Here is a 21,158-nt window from a genome sequence, read left to right on the forward strand (position 1 = left end):
TATAGAAATGGGACTAACTATAGCCGATCTCCAAATGTTTTGAAAATATTGGAGTTTTATACCTGAGTTAATTATTCATGTAAAAAGTCGAAGGAATCCGATTGGTGGATGTCACCCATATCCGCAGACTCTCTCGGACGTGTTTCACGCCCTAATCTTTTAACGGCGTCAACATTTATACAGTCCTTCTCTGAGACACGAACTGTAACTATAATCGAGTTCAGTCCATTGGCCATTGTGGTTATTGGTAAGAAAACATCGATCTTTGGGAGCTTACAGCAAATTTCATTGGTTAATGATCGAAATGGAATTCATTTGAACAGCAAAAAATATTGGCGCAAGAAAGCTTGCTCCGTACAAACACAACTGCTTACCTTATATTCTAACATGTCAGAAAATAGATAGATTATTTCAGTTCGCCCTGGCTAGCTCAGCTAACTTTACAAAATTTTAAGTACAGAAAATGTAAAAAATAAGAAGAAAGAAGTTTAGTTAAAAAAAGTATTCGTTTGTTATATGTCCGTTACATACCCGATATCCATTTACGAGTAGTCCTCTAAAATATGGCCGACCAGCATTAAGTATATATGTCCATTCGGCCATTCTCCGTCCTACCATACTGCACGTATGTGTCTAGCTTCACTTCTCCCTACTTTCGTGAAAATATGATTTTTTTACCGTATTGCAAAATTAAAAAAATTTAAAGGAATTACTTTTAAATTAATAAAAAACAAATATAAAAAAATAAACATTAGGTTATATGCGTTAAAATCTTGACAAATAAAGAGATGGGAAAAATCAAGCGTTCTGCATAATTTTCTTTAATACTCGGCCATTAAATAATGATCTCTACGCTACCGTTCGTCACCTTTTTGCATCAATATTTACATTAAGGTTATGAGCAAACATTCGCATAACTTTCCAAGAATACGCTTAGTGTCATATAGAATAAAATGAAGCTTGTGCCAATATATCGCCCAGAAGTGAAAGTTCGCCACATTTTGCAAATAACACCGCTAATGATGTCAATACGAAAATTACAATATTTTTAGGTAATGTTGCTTACATCTATGTATCAATACTGATAATCTATTTTTGTATCGATCCCAAAACCACAATAACGGTGAATATGTACTACTAAAGCGACTTTAGAACTGAAATGGAACAACTTTCACAATTGCAATGAAACACAAATTAATGTCGCTTTTTATATATCATTCAATATTACATGATCTATGCAGAGACATTGATATAAAAATGACTCATATCTTCCGTGTAACTGTTGGTGAGTTGATGGTACCTGCTCCAAACAGCGGACATTTTAGTTTACAATAATAGATGTTGCTGAATTATCTTTTCAAGAGTTCAAAATTTATAGAGAAGAAGAGGATCTTTTAATTGGCGACTTAAAAGAAACTCTTTGATCCAATTTTATTCTTTGATAGCAATCACATCGAATGTAAATGTTTTTCTTCCAATCTCGAATATCCTTTTTATAATCTTTTACACATTTTTATAAAATTTACTTGTAATTTTTTTTTTTTTTTGATATGTAAAAATAAAAACACAAAGCAAATGCTTCTCATACGAGTTTTGAATGTGAATATGTGGGACATAGCGACTACCAACTGTGCATAATAAACCACACAAGAGTGTTATTACACTTTTGCATTGTACGATAAAAAAGATCCGCCTGAGTAGTCGAGTAGGCGAGAGTCTCGACTAGCAACTCAATGGACGTGGGTTCAATTCTCAAGTGCGCTAGAAAGCCGAAAGCCTTAGATGCTAGTGCTTTAAGACTTTAGTCTTAGAATTTATTCTCTGGCTAAGTTTATAATAATAATAATAATAATAAATACGATAAAAAAGAAACGAGTGCGTACAAATATCACAATGCGTTTACCAGCAATTGTCTGTAACTATATCGAATTGTCAGTACGTTTTTAACATTGGGTATGTTTATGTCACTAAACAAAACAAGTGTATACACAACATTTTTTGCTTGTCTAACCATAATTTATTTATTTTCTACAGGAAAGATTCACTTAATTATACTATAATTACCTAATAAAATTTTAACATTACCCTCAGTCGTTTGCAAACTATTGTGTCATCTGTTTGTTTAATCTCCCGTTTTCCTTCAAGTAGCAACAGATTGAAAGGAAAGATAAAAAGAAGAGTGTGAACAATAGTGCCAATTGGAATTTATGTGTTTGGATTGATGGACGCTATATCTATACCGTTACACTTTTTTGCTGGGTATAATTAAACCATTTTTGTTTACTCTGATACTTTACTTCGTGTTGTAGCTCGTAAGGTATTTGTCATTTCTAATTTTTGTGTAAATAACAGAAAATATCTTGCAATCGAACAATATGTGCGTAGTGCCACTCATTTCTCACTTAACCGATGGTGATCATCATTTCACGTTGCTGACTAGCTACGTTGTATATATTATTTCCTTTAACATCCCTTACCGATTTTATATATTAATAAATATTTTAACCTGACTTCAGTCAACAATAGAGAATCTTCTCTGATCTTAGTGGAATTGCTTCTAACAGCATGGCTATACCGCCAGCGTTCGGCATTAATAACTTTTCAGTAGGGAGTTTTTGTGTGTTCTCTAGTGAACGACGACTGAAACTATTGCAAATGCAAAGGGAACGCGTTGGATGCTTCTTACACAGCTTACTACTAATTAACCTCACATTATATAAACGGTATACGTAAATGATAAATGGAAATATTGCTTTCATTGAGTAATTCGAATTCATTCCCTGGTTTCTTTTCATATCCACTCGCTAAACGTGGGGGACATTCAAATTGTCGCGACTCGACTGCAAGACGAAAGTTTCAGAGACACTCTAGCATATTCCTGAACAATATCAAATTTTTTATTGATTTGAGCATGTTTGTCGCTAAAGCGATTGAAAGATTGTCCACAGAACAGGAAAAACTCCGATTAACTTTGTCACCAGATGCCAAGTGAATTGCGTTTATTTAAACGTTACTTATTTACTGCAGCAGATATTACACCAAAGATTGGTACTCTTTTGGTGATAGAAAAATAAAAAAAATTGGTCACATCATCCCAATATTATGTAGTATCAAAATACAATGAGTACACGTCCAGTAAGTAATAAGCGAAATAAGAATGCAACATGGCAAAGCGTGGATGTGAGTATAAGATCATTCAAAAAAAAAAAAAACACATTAGTACACATGTTGATTAAATAAACAGGAGTAAGAAACTTTTTGTGAGATTGAATGGGAAAATCAAAAACATAAAGCGACCACATGGTAGGCCGCTTAAGAATACATACCTGTATATTTATATGTAATTGTAATAAGTAATATGGGTTTCCTGACTGAGGTGGATAAATTAAATCTCAATGAAAACTAAAAGCGTTCCAAGCAAAATTTTAATCTTTTCATTCGAGCCGTGAATTAAATCAACATATAGCTTATGGCCAAACAGCAATATTTTTAAATACAATGGTATCAGAGGCTTTTTTCATCCATTTATTTATCTACTTATTTAAAACTTTCATACAAAAATATTTTCTTATCCAACTAAAGAACCAAGAGATAATTTATTGTGATTACAATGAAAAAGATGACAAGAATACAACTAATCTCAAAGTTGCATATGATGAGTTAGAGAAACGAATTAGTTATAAAAATCAATAATAATACGCTATGAAAAGAAATCGTCAATCAGTATCGTAGCAAGCAACCCCACGTTACTCCTGTGGATCGGTGGTCACATCGAACAAATGGTAATTATCAATTTACATTTCACAGAGTTTTCCAAAATAATGTTGAAGGTAAAATTACTGCGGCATTACGATTATCTAATGGGTAAATAGCGCCATGTATACCGGCTAGGAGCATGAAAATAAGTCGTACTAAGCAATACTGAGAAGCGTAAGTGGTCCAATTTTAACTTAGTCATAACTAAAACCTCTAGGCATACACATTTTTCTAACAGATAAAGTAATCTTATTCTATGTTTATAAGGAGGGGTATACGATCACACTGCCACCCTAAAGCACGCAGCGCAAAAACTAGAAAGTTCCTTTACACCAATTGAACCCCACCTATGTGCCTCTTCTAGCTAGGTGCCCAAGTAACTGGGGCGTGCTCTAACGTCGAGCTAACTAAAGCCATATATTATCGTCTAGCCAATTTCCTTCAACACTTCTACCATAAACTTTAAAGCGAATTGGATTTGCTGACAATTGTTTCGATATGTTGTTTCAACTTCAGTTTGTGGTCGATAAAGTTTTACTTTTTGTAAATTTACCAATATGCTATTTGTCGAATACCACGAAGCTATCTTATTCAGACCCCATTGCAAGAGCCCTCCTCTGCAATGGAATCTAACAATAGAATGTCTTAAAACCATTGGCGTGTATCATAACTCTTGCCATACAAGTGGGAAGTGAGTTAAAAAATAAAACCTACTCGCGACCAGCAATATAAAACAGATGACCGGAAAAAGTCTATTAGTTACTAACGATTCAAAGAACTTATTTAGAGCGCTAACTTGTCAATTTGTTTATAATTTTGAATGTCCTCTCTGCACCCGTTTTTATAATCATTTTCCAAGCCATAGAAAGGTAAAGTTTCTGTAAGTTTGTATTAAAAATGTGTGCTAATGGGGTGCAAATAAACTGCTCCAACAGTAGAAGGAGAATCTTATATCTAAAAAAATAAGAAAGAACTTCTTCTTCCGATGACATGATATGAGGATAAATGTGATCAATCAGTTTGCATCAGAGTTTCTTTTTCATACTTCAAGTTAACGAAATTCTAAAATTTGTTAGGATCAACAAAAAATTTGCTTTTGACATTTTGGATACAGCTAGCATAAAGCTTACTGTTTAAAGAATTAAATTCTCACCTTGCCTTCAAGTAAGACAAATAATCAACGACTAATCCACTGTATTTGCGCCTCTTAAACAAACTACTCTCTTTATTTCCTATAATATGTAGGAAAATGGGTAGGTTATTGTTTTTTTCAAAAAACAAATGGGCGGAAATAAAAAATAGTTTAAAGTAATTACGAATTTAAACTGTTAAACTGTGAAGAATTTGGCAATGAAAGAGCCTGAAAAGAAAAGCAAATTGGGGAGTGATTGTGAAATCTTTGAGGAGCGCCATAGAACGTGTCTCATATAAAAAAATTTATGTTTCACTGGGAAAATGAGTAATTCCATTGACACAAGCGAAAAGGTGTTGAAAAATTCAAATTATCGTCACGCTTGCTACCGCTGACAATAAAATATTGTACTCTTCGTACTGAGATTAAACCTAATTATCCTAAAGTAAAAGGATCCTTGAGGAGCGAACAAAATGTATATCCAGGTCTTCAGAATTTTTGAGACTTTAAAAGACCAAGTTCGCCGGATTATTTAGGCATAAGAATAACGCTTAACTTCAATTAACATGAGATATGACAACTGCACAAGATGTGATGAAATTCGCTGATAAATGGAAAAAGGTTCTCAAACAAGAGTAAGAAAATTCACAAAATAGACATTATTCGTGTCATAAGTAGTTTCATAAATGAATAAAAAAAAAGAGTTAAACGTTCAGTGTTTAAACGTATGCATCATATGCATGTAATTTGGCCGAACGCAAAAGAAAAGAATGAGGTTAAAGTGTTACCGGAAATTGAATTTAGTACATCCGACGTTTATTTAAATTGGCGAGTTAAATTTTATTGTGTGTTAATTAATATAGTTATTTGTTCTCTAACTTAATTCCTATTAATAATTTATAATTCATATTATTTAATATAGTTATTATAATCTTTATTAACTAATTTAGTTTGTATGATAGTGGCTGGCGAGGTAAGTTTACACGTACACTATACTTTCACTCACAAACATCTAACATTTTAAAAATTCTATAGGGTAAATTTCTTTTATTGAACCCCTAATTTCGTCAAGCTAGTCAATGTCTATTATGAGCCATATGCTACAAATACGTGGGTGACTGTTAAACGAAACCCGGCAATCTTGCGGTCCTTTGTCAGGCACAATAGGCACATGTGTCGAAGTAGAAAAAAGGAGCCATTATAAACGATAGCCAACGTATCATCAAACCCAATATTTTTGAAGCTCAGCTCTCTCATAGATAGAGCATGCCGAAGCATGCTCTAATCGTTATGCTTAATAAATATTTATACTTAAGGGGAATTAACTTACCGCGACTAACAACCAGCTGAATAAAATGCGTTTGCGTCATATAAGGCCAAATGTTAGATGTGGAAGGGAGGATGCTGCGGTAGGTATGGAAATCAGAATGCTTAACGAGGAAATTCCGTTGTATGTACTATGTGCGTATAAAGTGTCTTACGAAAAAATTGATAAGTGCGAGAGTGAAAAAGTGTAAAAGAGAGCAGCTTCATAATATGACCATAAACGCTTGTAAGTTGCGAGAGCGCAAAATGTCAAGAATGCTGCGGTCATAAAGATCATATACACCCAAATAGGATTTGATCAGGAGATTGTAGTACCCCACATACAAGATTATCCAGTTTGTTAATTTTAAATAGATGATCATTACATCTCGTGTGATTAGACATCAGCCTTTTAATAAGGCAAATAATGTCACGCCTGAATCTGCCGTTGATAAGGCAAGGAGCTTTATTTATTTGTGAAAAAAAATAATGTAAGTGACAACCATAAGGTGACTTATTCCATCGATATTGCCGAGAAAAAACTGAATGTGTTTTGTCGACAGAATTCAAATCTGCAGAAATCAGGGCACGATCATTAAAAGGAGATGGTCTGGAAGATGCAATTTTAGCTGCAGAGGTGTTGCCAAGAATGTCCATGTGACCGTAAAAAGAAACAGAATGTATCAGATTTGAGGCTGTAAAGTAATGATCTGATTTCTAATACTTAAGAATAGGTTTTACCTGAGGGAAATGAATGTAGAGCGTATAAGACGAATTTAGTGTCTGACACTATAAGGAATTGTTTTTAAGACTAAGCGGATGACTTCCAGGATCACAAGACATTCGGCCGAAAATATAGTGCTACATGGTTAATTTGAGAAGTAGGCTTCTATAATAATATCTAAAAGATATTTCCATTTGGTATTAATCAAGTGCGAGCAGCGATGATGCGCTTTTACCGGAGTAACTGTGGATTTTCTCACTGGTAAGAACATAATTAGTGGCCGAAAATATTGCGAACCAAAACGAATTTTTAATAAGCCATTTATATCAGTTCTTAGAATGTTGAAATTATTAATTTTACATAAAATCGTAAATGAAAATCGAGTCCAGGTGTTTCTCAAAGATAGAATTTTACTATATGAAAAATTCGACTAAACGAAATCTTTGTTGTAGAAGCATAATATTTGCCGATTATATGCCAGCGAGAGCCAAACGAAGGCATTTCCACTGGATTCCACATAATTTCAGAAAGGCCGTATTTATCCAATAAGAGCAAACAAGCGTAGTCTTATTTTGGTCTGATTGAACCACGATACAGTTTAATCAATACGTTAATGAGTTGAAACCATTGTTTGGCAATTTGGTCAACGTGGGCTGCAGGAAAAATTTCGATTTTAGAACAAAGCCGAAAAAGTCGATCATTTTAACAAACGGAATAGAAGAACCATATGCGAGAAGAGGAGTGACCGTAGGGACTCCCTTTTTTTGAAAAGACTATACATTTGGTCTTATTGACTGAAAGTGTGAGTTGGAGTGGCTCATAACGAGAGGAAATAATGTCGAGGGCAGTCTGCTAGGTACTACGAAAATCTGGAGCAGGGGTGGAATTAAAAATGACAAAATCGTCAGCAGAGCCTAGAATTGAAACGTTCTCAGGAAGGAAACTGAAAAATTTGTTACTACATAAATCAAAACATAGAGGACTCAATATAAACTCCTGAGGAACACCTGCAGAAAATCTCCGTTGTACAACAACATCATCATTGTTAGATGAATGTTCACCCTTACAATTGATATATTTTTTTCTTTAAGAACACCTCGAGGAAGGGAAAACCGACTCTTGACGCGAACATACTCTATCCGTGTGGTCGAAACGCAAACATTTGCGACGCGATTGCGAAATTGATGCCCTCCAAACAAATTTTCGGGAGTAAAAAATTATGCTGACTGTGTGCAAAGGAACAGGTGAGTTAGAGTTTTGATCAAATTTGTGGAAGCGCATGAGCTGCGTATCTTTACAGAAGTCAGGTAGGGCTCCGAATTTAAGTAGATTTTTACGACAGACTGCTGAGTAGGTTTCAAGTTCGGTAAAACCCAAGGAAATGGAAGCGATCTCAAGGATTTCACTGAATTCGGATGGAATATAAACATTATGAGTATTCATAAGTGAAGCAATAGAATTTGCCATAGCCGCTTTTGATTTGATCGATTTTATTTTTTATTAGAGACGAAAAAAATCTCTAAGTTAGGGAAATCATGATACAAATTTCGGGCTATTTCGATTATTGACAAAGAATCGTCTGTGTATTGGATAAAAAAACAATATTCTTTGAATTGTAATGTCCCTATTTTCGTGCGAGATAATCCGATCTTGCGGCCAAACCATATTTCGCAGATTGAGTTTTATAGGCTTGCAGATTATAAACGGGCAAATTGTGTAATGGAGTGGAGTCGGAAAGTGTAGTGATGTACTTTGAGTAAGATAAACTCCGCAGTTGTAGGCAGATAGGTTTTTCCTTTTCCTCTCAGCTACGCTGCGCAAACAGTGTTAGTTTGGTTTTTATTACGCCTTTTAAATGATTTCGTAGTGAAGAATTAATATTCAATTATCAACGTGTGATTAAAGCGACGCTTCTGCCAGTCTCACAGGATTTTTTTATCACAATTCGGCGTAATATTTAAAACAATCGTCAATCAGCGAATAAGAATACTTCTTCCTGATCGAAATTTTCTCTTTTCACATTTCAAATATATTTCGATTTGCTCTTGACAATCCCTATTTTCGCGTCAAGTACTTTAATTAATCAAAACAATTGAAAAAATTGAAGTTTCATAAACGAACAAAACTCAACCACGATGTTTGGTGGTGCCAGACTTTGACTATTTTTATTGAACTATGTAATATGCTCGATTTGAGCGAAAGTTGTAAAGAATCATGTACGGCCTAGCTCATGGCGGTAAAGCGGTTGCCCTTTGCCCGCCGTTCCGCATGACAAAAATATAGGGAAAAAAAAACACAATATATGAACCATGAAATAAACTAAGATACCTATACGTCTTTCTTTAAACTACTCATCACTGGTAGGTTATTCTGTGGTTTGTCCTGTCTGACGTTCGTTGGCCCTATCTTAGTCCGTTCGTCCAATCCGCAGTCTCCCGACCCTTCCCTCACGTACGCTCCCTGCCCATGCTCCGCCTCCGCAGTGGAGTCCCCTATCTAGACAAGCATGATGTAGTTACCTTAAACATATTTTTCCATAATAACTGAAATCATACCTGTTACATATACACCGCTCTCTGCTCGGTGCCGGCATACCTCTATTTTATGCTAAAGTTGCTCCTACTGCCGTGTTATTTGGCTCTGGTGGTGATAACAGGCGCTCTGCTGCGACCAGCTACTGCAATCGCCCTGTTTCGGGTTGGCTGCTCTTTCTTTTTTCCCCTTTCAAGCCTTCGAGTTTAGATTCCAAGAGTTTAGTTTCCGATCACTAATTCACTTAACTAGGTTAATTGGTATATTGTTTTTGAAATTTATTACCGTCTATCATAATTGTTATTGTTATGGTAAGCAACGAAGTTCGTTACAAACTGTTTGCCATTGCGCGTTAATTACAGTTGCCTGCCCTGTTGTTTTTCTATTACATGATTGTTGTGCATTAGCACATCCTTTGATTTACTCTTACTATAATAAAACCACCTTATTTGCAGTTCACTTATTCAACAACCTTATTGACTTTATTTACAGGACAATATAATAAAATTTAATTTAATTTCTCATTGTTGTGCATATATGATTTTTGGTTAAACATCTTTTAATTAATTAATCGTATGTAGAAAGTATTTTTCTCATGTTCATAATTTTTTTCCACAACGTTATCTATATATTTACACATATTCTCTCACGAGTTACAAAGTGAATAATGCAAGTATGTAAAAATTTTGAAAAAATTAGACATTTTTGTTTACATATAATAGCAGACATGAAACTAATAATGAGCCTTTTGGTAAATTGTTCGTCGTGTTGAAAATATTAATTGAAGACTTTACTTTTGACGCTTTTGAATTTCGCACTCTAAGAAAACCCGTTGCTTTCGTAATAGCCGACAACTGTTTAATAGAAAGATTTATGTAAACCGATGACTTAACTGTGTGTGGTAATGATGACATGGACATTTGAGTATCCTTTAGAGCGACAGGAAAATTTTCAAAGAGAGAGACAGAGGTAGTGTCTTACAGTTTGGTATCTTATCAGTGTTAACTTTGCACTTGTTACAAATAGTAAATGCATTTTTGAAACTAATGATAACTGCTTATGATATAGAGAAAGCAAAAATCAGGGACCACCTGAATGTATTTTAAATCGTAAATATTGTCTGAAAGAACCTTGGAAAAATACATGTGCTAAATGGGTAAAATAAAGCCTGCTCGCCGCTCTTTGTACTACTTTAAATATTCGCGAAGTGAGCGAACAAAGAAACAATTGTATACGAATACGCTTTTATGTACAACAGGTAAGAAAGTAATAATCGGTTATTGCTGAAACTGATCGCACCCGCATTGAACTCTTTAGCGCCCCATTTTATTTACAGTTATAAAAACTGAGTGATATAAAATTAATCTTTCACTTTTTACTTCATTGGAAAAAATCGTAAAACCAAATTTTTTATATAATTTATTCTACTCACTATTCTTAAACTACTGTGAATCATGCGCACTATATTTCTGAAGTAGATAGCTAATAGTTTGAAGAATGTATTGCGAAATTAAACATGTCTATATACACATCTCAATATATTTTAAAACTATAAAACAAATGTGAAACTAGCTCGGAGTTGTGTGGCGCCGGGGTCGACAACCTGCGGCCCGCGAAACACTTGCGGGTCTTTGGAAGTGAACCAGCGACTCTTTAGTTCTCTATGAAAGTATTATTTATTTTATCGAAAAAAAAAAGGAAAACATTTAAAAATCGTTTTGAATCGATTAACGAGGATTAGGCCCCGATTCAATCTCTCAGCGTCTTGTACTCGTTTTTCGTCGCACCCCTCCTCCGTAACACGCATCACTGACGTCACTGTCGTCAGCCCGTCGGAAACACTGAAATGACGCCGTCGTCGGATTCTAAGTAAGTTGTAAATAGCCTTCGCAAGACAATTTGGCGTTTTCACCTGTAACGTATAGTTTGTTATTTGAAGAAAAAGAATTAGAAGCGAATTATCTTCTCAAAGTTATAAAACAACCGAAGTAAAGGTAGGTAATATAATAAGATTTTTAAAATACATATTATACATAACTACTTTTTTGAAGTCAATAAGAATTGTCAAAAAAGAAACAAAGTTCGATATTACCGCGAAAGTATTTTTATTAAAAAAAATTATTTAATAGATTACCTATTTTATTACTTATCTATTTTGTAGCTTTTATTATTTAAAAATTAGCGTTAAAATAAATCAGCACATGAGAGAGTGAGACAAACAGTCTTTCGTGTTGTAAGGAAGCAGCCTTCCTTACTTAACTGTTGATCAAATGTCAATATAAAACCTAAGATTATTAAGCTACAAGAGCTTACATTTAAACTTATAGTGTTGTTGTCTTCACTTGAAAATGTAATGCCCCGCTTCATGATCTTGTTTTGTAGCTTTATATAAATATTAAGTTTTATATAAGTTAAGTTTCTTAAGTTACTCTTTCAAGTCAACGTTAAGTAAGTGGTGAAAGCTCTAAGTATCAGTGTTGGTGTGGCAGCCAACAGCTATAAAAGCAGTGCGTAAACAATGATCACTCTTCCAGTTGTTCAGCAGCAGTCAAACCGACAGATAAGCCAAGTAGTAGTAGTAGCCCTGTCCGTCCGAAACGTTACCTTTAAAAAAATTTTTTTATTATAGCTGCACTGCAAGCGTGGCAACTAACAAAAAAAGAGATGAGCTCAAAAACACCATCGAGAATTCAATCGGGATTGTGCGGCGTCGTTCGCTTTCCTACGCAAATCAGATGGCCTTCCGAGTTGTCTCATTTGCCACGAAAAACCCGAATAGAATAAGAAATAAAATTTAGAGAGACAAAACATACTTGTAAATGTCCAGCCAGCGAACAACGAGAAAAAGCTGTCGACAAGCTCCAAAAAAAAACACCATAAAAATTCCATGTTAAGTAACTGGACGCAATCTACAAATAATGTTAAACTGGCAAGCTTCACGGTATCACTAGAAATTACAAAAAAAAGCAAACCATTCACAGATGGCATGTCAAAGATTGCTTCGTATATGTACCTGAAGAACTGTTTCGTGATTTCAAAAACAAACCAGAAATCTTGAAAACAATCAAAGATTTGCCACTATCCTAAAATGTCTTCAAAAGTAACATATTTGCAGATGGAAGGTGTTCAACTTTATCCTGTCTTATCACTTGCTATAGATGAATCTTGCGACATAAAAGACACGGAAAAAGTTGTCCTTTTTGCCAAAAGAAGAACTTCTAGGGTTGCTACCGCTCTCGGGACAAACTAGAGGGGAAAATACAGCAAATGCCGCGCAAAAATGCCTTAAAGCCAATAAGATCGATTAAAATAAAATCGTTTCAATAGCAACTGACGGAGCCAGAAGTATTACAGGAAAAAATAAAAGGGAAACAACGATTCTTCAGAGCAAAACAAACGTTTTACGGACTTACTTTTCACTCCGACCTTCTTCTTCACAATAAAATGCACGTAAGGTGATAAAACGTTTTGATTTGCACTTGAATGAAACACATTCTTAAATGAAAAAAAGGCATTAATCACCCTGAATAAGAAAACTGCAAATGGTTGCAAAAATTTTACTTTATGCTGGGTATCACAGCGAAATTAAAAGAGCTGAATGTAGAACTGCCAGAAAAGGGAAATCCAGCCTATGTTTTGGTAAAAGAATTCGTTTGTTTTGAAGAAAAATTAATTCCTTTTACAGAAGACATTCAGAGCTTCAAATTACTTCATTTTTAAATTCTATAGCAATATCGCGATAAAACCAGTGCAACTGTTGACACGAATTACTTAAGCACACTTATAAAAAAATTGAAGATGAAGTTGCTGACAGATTTGAGCAATTCAAAACCAACAAAACCACTCTAGCTTTCATAGTGAATGCAAACAGTAACGAAATCCAAATTGGGCTATTTGGAATTGATACTGGGTCTCTAGAAACACAATTGATCGATTTAAAAACTAAAACTTTGTAGAATAGAAAATTTACAGAGTTAAAAAGCAAGTTGGAAGAGTTGGAGGTCCAGAAATGCATGTGCATAACGCAACAAAAGTGGACAGCTTTAAAAAAAATGGCGCGAGTTGACGCACTTATTTTCGACGCATGGAATAGTCCTCCAGACTGCTACAGCGAGGTGAAGAAGCTGTCATTTGGAATGCTGTTTATCCCGGAATCCTACTCCTACGAGCAAGCGTTCTCTTGTATGAATATAGTTAAAAGTAAAGTAAGAAGCCAACTAACTTATGAAAATTTACAGCCGTGTTTGAAAATTAAATCAACAAATTAATAGCCAAATTCATCCAAACTCTCTAAAACCATGCGAATTCAACGCTCCCATTGAATTTGTTTGCTTTTGTTTGTTTTTACTTAAATAATAAGTAATCATCTAATAATGGCATATATATATTTTCTAACTACTTGTGAAAAACACTACTTATGGATGAATAAATAGACTTTTTTTTCTTATGAATAAATAGATTCGTTTTTTTTTTATCAAAAAACTTTATGCGAGTACTATTTATTGGTGGCACAAAATATGTTGTGGCTCTTTAAAAAGCTTGCAATTGTAATGGAATAATTTGTAATTTTTGACTCTTCCGACTCAAAAACTTGCCGACCCCTGGTGCGGGGTCTTATTAGTTAACAATTCTAATCCCTCTGCATTGTTTATACTTAAAAATACCCGATCGATTTGCGTCTGACCTAAAGATGCCTTTATTTAAAAAGGAAAAGAAATTGATAATATTTAACATTCTTTCAGTTGCATTATCTCCCCGTCTGCGGTAGATGTTAATGTCGACTAAGAGAATAGTACTATGAATTTTATTATTACACTGTATTTATAGTCCGTATTTATAATCCGAAACATATTTTCCCAGAATTCTTTTTCAGGGTAATTAGAATTGCACACAGATAGACACAGATGAACGCACGTGTCTTAATCAATTTAGAATTTCACTCTAATCACGGATATATATATACTTTATGGAGTCCCTCCTTTTAGATATTGCAAACAATGTGACAAAATGGGTATACCCACACACTTCGGTGGCGGAGATATTATTATTATCATAAATAAAAATATAATATATATATATTATTTCTTTGGACAGTAATATGAATGAATTGAATTAATGTGTTTTGATGTGCATTTCGGCAACTCTGCGCTCCCGTTGTAGTCGTGTTACTTTCTAGCCCGTATTAATTCTGAAAATATTTTCCTAAGATGTTTGTTTTAATTAGTTATTAAGCCTGAACAAAACCTAAACAGTTGTAAATAATGGTTCAAAATTATTTTTATATTGTGGATTTATATATTTTGAATTGTTACTGAATTTTGGTATCATTTTATTTTTTGATACCACCGCTTGGTGGTCTTTCGTATATTCTCGTTTGTGCTTTTATACTCACTGTCGAAGAATTTTTTGTTACATTTTGATAAATTTTGTTTTTTCCCTAACATCCAAAAGAAAGCTTTAGTTAGAGTCCCTATAAAGTGTATATATTCTTGATCAGAGAGATATTCCAAGTCGATCGAGCCATATCCGTCTGTCTGTGTGGTGTGTGCTCTGACAAATGTTGAGAGCGAAATGCGCAAGTAAGAAAGTTTTAGAAAAGCGACAGTGGGAAATACACGTAGTATATAAATTAAATTCGCATACGGATTTGCGCGAAAAATAAAATTTAGCAATGTATGTAACACCGAAAAGGAAGCTATAGAGATCCTATAAAGTATATATGTGCTTGATCAGCGTGAAATTTTGAGTTGGTTTAACCATGTATGTCCGGGTTTGTATCTGCGTGGTATGTTGCTTTCACTCTCTTGGTCGCAAAAGTGGAGATATGGACTTCAAATTTGGTAGAAACATTGGGGGTCTTTGCACGCAGGTCGATATTGAACATGGACCAAATCGGTTAAAGAAGCGCAAAGTGGAGTGCAAACAGAATGCAATTCCGTTTTTCTTAACAAAAATTTGTGGATTTTTGTTTATTATTCAGAAATTACAAAAGTTAGAAGCCTGATAATTTCCCCATTTTTTTTACAAAATACTCTATTCTTTGCGTCCAAAAATGAAAAAATTCAGCCATGCTTACACAAAGTTACAAGTTATTAAATTTTAGTTTTTTTTTCGCTCTTTTGAGGTTTTATGCTTACCTAGCATGAGGCAACCAACGCAGAATTTTAAAAATTGTTTTGTACATGCCTTAAGTGAAGACATATGAAGGCTAATGATGGGTTAATTCTAAAATGAATATGATGGGCATCGTGATTACTTTTTCTTAATAATACTTTAAGAATCAATTGAAGTCGACTGCCATATTGTTTTAGTTGAGTTTCTTGTACAAGTGGAATATATAAATAAATAAATAAACAACAGGATAACTGGAAGCAAAAATTAAGTTTTAGTAAAAACTAAGATCGTTTGTTGAATCTAATCAGCCAAACAAGTTTTTTGTTTATTGGGCACTTCATTCAGAACACCGTTAACGAAAATAAGGAAAGGAATACGAACTGCATATTTTAAAATATCTTCTAATTCTTATTGATCTAATGAGCTGCTCATATACTAAAAAGTACTGTAGCTTAAAATAATTGTTTGCAATTCGGCTGTGACCACTTACAGACTTATAAATGCAATCCCGGCTGGAATTATAATCAGGCTGGACAATTCGAAATAAGCCTCTTGTTCCGCCGCGGTTAAATTGGGCCAGCTTTAATCAAATCAAGTAAATAAATAACGTTTTAAGAGCACTTCTGAGCACTCCTTTTATGTTTTACATAAAACACACATAACAGACATATTATTTTCTAGTAGCTCTCGTGGCCTACGTCGCACATAACAACTGAAGGTTGATTTCCAAAGCACAATGGTATGTATTTAATTACGTACATGTGTATAAGAGGAAACAGTTACAACTTTACGCTTGTACATGCAAAATACAACTTTCTTACATATTTTCTTTTTGTGGTTAATTTCTGTTTTTCTTTCATGTGCTCCAGGTTGGTAAAATTTAGTGTCATAAAAATATATTCAGTACCCAATTCTATAAACAATCTATTTGGTGCAAATAAGAGTTGGAAGATCTTTTGTTCCTTATGGTGCTTTTCATTATTCTCTTATATCTTGTCTTTTGCTTTAGCTGATTAAGTGTTGTTTTCCTAACTTCCCCATTACTAATTTACTCTTGCCCACAGCTTACTAAACCTGTTGCTGCTCCTTTTTTTGCAATGCTCTAATAATGCGTGTTATGTGTTATTTTCAGTTATCGTTGTAAATATTTAAAAACTTTTCGTGCCTTTTTTCTTTTAAAAATTTTACTTACTAAAATTGTTCGTCTACACAATGCCATTCCAAAAGTGGCCCAGTCATCGGCGAGTCCGTTAAAGGTTTCTAATGCACTTAAGAGTACTCCATTCTTGCTTCCAAAAATGTTAACATTCCTTCCATCGTAAGAAAAACAATAAATACTCCTCCCGTCCTAGCTGTAAGAGTGTATATGCTGAACGCTAACTTGCACAAATTGCACAGCCGAGTATAACCCCTCCCTCGTTTTCTTTTACAACTCAAACTTCTCCGCCCGTGATTTCTAATATGGATGATGTCTCGTTAACAGCTCTCAACGTCCCCCAAATAGCGCCCAAAAGGCAATATTTTTGCCAAGACTGGTGATGGACACCTGTTCATTTAAATTTTACAAGTGCCGGAAAAGTCCCATCCTTCAATTTAATGCGTACTAGCTTTTTAAAATTAGGCCTATCTTCGTGTAGGGCTACCTCGTCCTGTAAGATCTCAGTTTCCACTGAAGACATGGAAAATTTGTTAAATAAATTACTATGGCCGCTTGGATCCTTAATAAAGGCATTTATTTCTCTTGATGGACTCCGAAAGTTGGTCCACTCGCTAACAACTAAGTATTCCCTCAAGCCCAATAACTATAATTTACCAGTATGTTCAAAAATTCGTTGTACTTACCTAAATTTATTTGGATTGAATACACATGAAAATTGGTAGTAAACAGTTATATGCAACTTGGTTTCCATATTTCCCCGATTGGGAATATTTCTACTTATAAGAAACATTATGTTAGTGACATGCCTGAAAGGTCTGAACCTACTGATAAGGTCATACCGTTAGTGGACTTTAATGTGCCGCAAGTCGCAATGATAATTCAGGCTAAACGGTCCCTGCTTCAACATCTGATAGAGTTACTGTGTTTCTCAATCAATTATTTGATCAAAATCTACTTCAATACAAGCGTACTGTTAATTAGAACTTGAATTGCTTTGCCTATTCCCCGGAGACAGTCGTAAATCGTTGTCCGTCTTTCAGTTTACTTGAGGATCCGTATCTTTCAGAAATTTTCGTGTTATTTCAATGTAGATAGGATATCCCGCTAAACTACCAAAACATGTAAAATTCTAAGTAAAACCAATATCTTACTGGTGGGTATGGTGGCACCTAAATATCATAGTTTTGTATTGTATTAAATTTAGCTACTTCTGCATTTGTTCTGATCAGACAGCCTGCTCTTTGAAACAGCTGATTTGACAAAGCAGTTAAATACTACAAAAATAGACAAAGCAAATATTTTAGAAAATGTACGAAAAATAACTCCGCGTATGATTATTTCGTCTACTCTTCTGCAAGGCATACATTTAATTACCTCAACCATCGCAGATACACTCAAATGAACTACCATGTCTCTTGTTCTGGCTCCGACATCTATGGTAGTGTTGACACTTCGGGTCTTTTTTAATGAAATTTTCGGTTTTCCGATTTGATCATTTCAAAAGATTACGTATTACATGGCTTGAAGTCTCGAAAATAGACTTGTGCAGCAGTGGCTACGAAAATTTCAAGTGATGCTCTGACAAGCCATATGGAATTATCTCAAAGATTTTTAATCAGTCTTTGAAAACAGGTGTTTCCTGCTATGTGTTGGAGAAATAACTTCCTGATCCCACTTCACAAACGTGGAAACAGACATCTGGCCAAGAACTATAGAGTAATTGGCAAGTTGAATGTCTTAACTAAATAGTTTGAACGAATTGTTACTCATCAATTATCGTTCGCTACCAAATTTTAGGTATTTGAGAAGTTTGAGAAGCTCTTAGACTTTATTTACCATGTTTCGAAGGTACTTTTTGCCTCTCGCTGAGATGTCGTATACATCGATCTTAGTAAAGAGTTTTACTTAGTTAACCATAAATTATTGATTGTGAAACTCTGGCTTCCCTTTGTACTTATTGAAATGGATAACCTCTTATCTTCGTCACCTCGGATGAATTCCCCGTAATGTCAGGTGTTGCTCAATACAGCGCCTTAGTCCTTTTCATTTATTTTATATATCAACGATTTTCCTTCGGAGCTTAGTCAGACAAATATTTCAGTATGCCTTGTTTATGCGGTCTCCTTCCTAGAGGTGTTATGTAGATTCAATAAAATCTTGGTTCCCCGCCTCTGTATTGCAATAGATTGTTTCTGTTAGTCTTATAGTCACTTGAGGAACATAGATATCTTCTTGGCGTTTCCTTCCTAATTAAATTAATAAATGGTACTATCGATTCACCGGCATTGGTTGATGAGATAAACTTCACTGTCCCAAATCGGTTTTCGAGGAACTTAGCGCTGGTATTATTAAAAAAAAATTAATCGCGGTGTTTTATTCATTTTACAATTTCCCATTTTTAGGCAGATAATATATTTTGATAATCAGTGCACAAAATATTTTTAAACACTCTGATTTGTTTATCTTAAAAAAGTAAAAAAAATTAAATTTAATTACTCATAGCTTTGCGTTGGCATGGCCGAATGTTTTCAGTTTTGGACGTGAAAAGTAGAGTGTTTCGTAAATTATATGTATAGAATTTCAGCTTTCTAACTTTTATAATTTCTGACCAAAAATTCACCAATTTTTGTTAAGAAAAACGGAGTTGCGTTCAGTTTATGGTCCACTGTGGGCTTCTGCTCTCATTTATTTCAATTCAATACTCACCTGCTTGCAAAAACTTCCAATATTTCTAAAAAATTTCAAGTCGATAATTTCATTTTTGCGAGCAGGAGAGTGCCAACAACATAAACCACACAGGCACACAATTCAGAATTTCACTCTGATCAAGAATACTTTATACGGTCTTTGAAGCTTCCTTCCATTATGAAAAAAAACAATATGAGTACAGCCCCATCTTACCGTGGTGGGTATAATAAAAAAATCAAGCAACAATTTTATATAAAGAATGACAATAAGAAAATTAATGTAAAAATAACCAATCTTACTCATTGATTAATGATAAAAAAGATTGATTAGAGCTGTTGTGTATTAATTGATCCACAATTTGTGCATAACTTCTTCAAAATTTGTAAATTAAATTTCTGTTTTACGGATAAAAAAATCATGCCTACAGTAAACAAAAAACATGTTCAATTTTAAAACAAACAGGGGAACAACAATGGAAATTTATGGCAAATAGGAGGGTATCCGAAAGTGGACTTTGTTCAAACCATTATTTTTTATTAATTCTGGGAAAGTTAGATTAAAGTGATTCTCTGAGCTAGTTTCCTCCCTAGTTTCGCTTAATGTTTGCTATCACAAAAACTTGCGTTATGTTTTTGTGAGCAGACGGGAAATATTTGCTGCAACTGTTCCGAATTTAAATCCCTTTTTTTACTTAATATTGTATATATATATATATGCATATATATAATATATATAAATGCGTATATATATATTACATGTATAAAAGTGTATAAACAAACCCAACCCAACGTTTTGCATTTCTAGAAACTCTTTATATACCTTTATGTTTCTTTATTTCATTATTTTATTTTATATAACATGCCTCCAGTTCTAATACTTTCCTTAAAACTTTCTAAATTTCAGAAAATATAACGATAGTTGGCCTCCCGGATTTTGTGAACAACGATTTCAAAATAGCTTTTTATGCAAAGGAAGCACAAAGATATTTGTGTTTCAACGAACATTGGAAATTGGTTGGAATGGTAAGCTGAAAGTAACGAAAATATATATAAATGTGAAATTGAATTTTAGTATATTTGCCCATTCAATGTTGAAATAAAGCAGACAACATGCTAAAAGCTCTTTTCTTTGGCATAATATGGACCTTTTACTCCATCACTCCATTTCTAAATATCTTAGCATCCTGTGTAATTCTATCCAAAGCTGCATGCAACGTTTCCAATGTACTTCTCAGATGTCGACAGATACCTCGATAGTGGAAATCTGTTTGAATTTATGCCTCATTTCTTTCCTGCTTTTCATCTAAAAATATTATCGACAATCGGAAAATTAATATGTTTTCTAAGTAGAGGAGAGGAAGAGATGTAAAGAACTAAATCTATCACAGTCAGGTAGAATTGCTACGTTGACTGCAATTGCGTCACAATCCTCACAAAAATGCTATCAACTTCAAATGACCAGGAACCCAGCAGCAATGCTGAAATACCAATCTTAACCTAACCTTAACAAATACAAATACGACTCAACTAAGCAAGTTGAATAACAAAGAAACAGCTGTTTTCATTGCCCACCACTTCCTCAAAGCCATCCATCAAACCAAAACACTCATCAAACAAGGAATTTTAAAACAAATCGAATCAGTAAATACACTCTTGCAATTACCAAAGTAGAAGAATGAACTAATGCAGAGAGAATATTCTTTTTTTTTTTGAAAATAGGATAAAATCGAATGCCACGCCTATAAAAAT

General features: G+C 34.1%; 1 protein-coding gene across 9 annotated transcripts in view; it reads left to right on the forward strand.

Moving 5' to 3' along the window:
* Nucleotides 1-21,158, forward strand: part of LOC119640266 (rho GTPase-activating protein gacF) — a 461,105-nt gene that overhangs the window by 317,733 nt on the left and 122,214 nt on the right. For all 9 annotated transcript variants that reach the window (XM_038038162.1, XM_038038163.1, XM_038038167.1 and 6 more), the window contains one exon: nucleotides 20,314-20,432. In XM_038038162.1, the coding sequence (XP_037894090.1) occupies nucleotides 20,314-20,432 (119 nt within the window). The remainder of the gene's footprint in view (nucleotides 1-20,313; nucleotides 20,433-21,158) is intronic.

This window comes from Glossina fuscipes, unplaced genomic scaffold (assembly GCF_014805625.2).
Source record: "Glossina fuscipes isolate IAEA_lab_2018 unplaced genomic scaffold, Yale_Gfus_2 116, whole genome shotgun sequence".
Classification (NCBI taxonomy): Eukaryota; Metazoa; Arthropoda; class Insecta; order Diptera; family Glossinidae; genus Glossina; species Glossina fuscipes.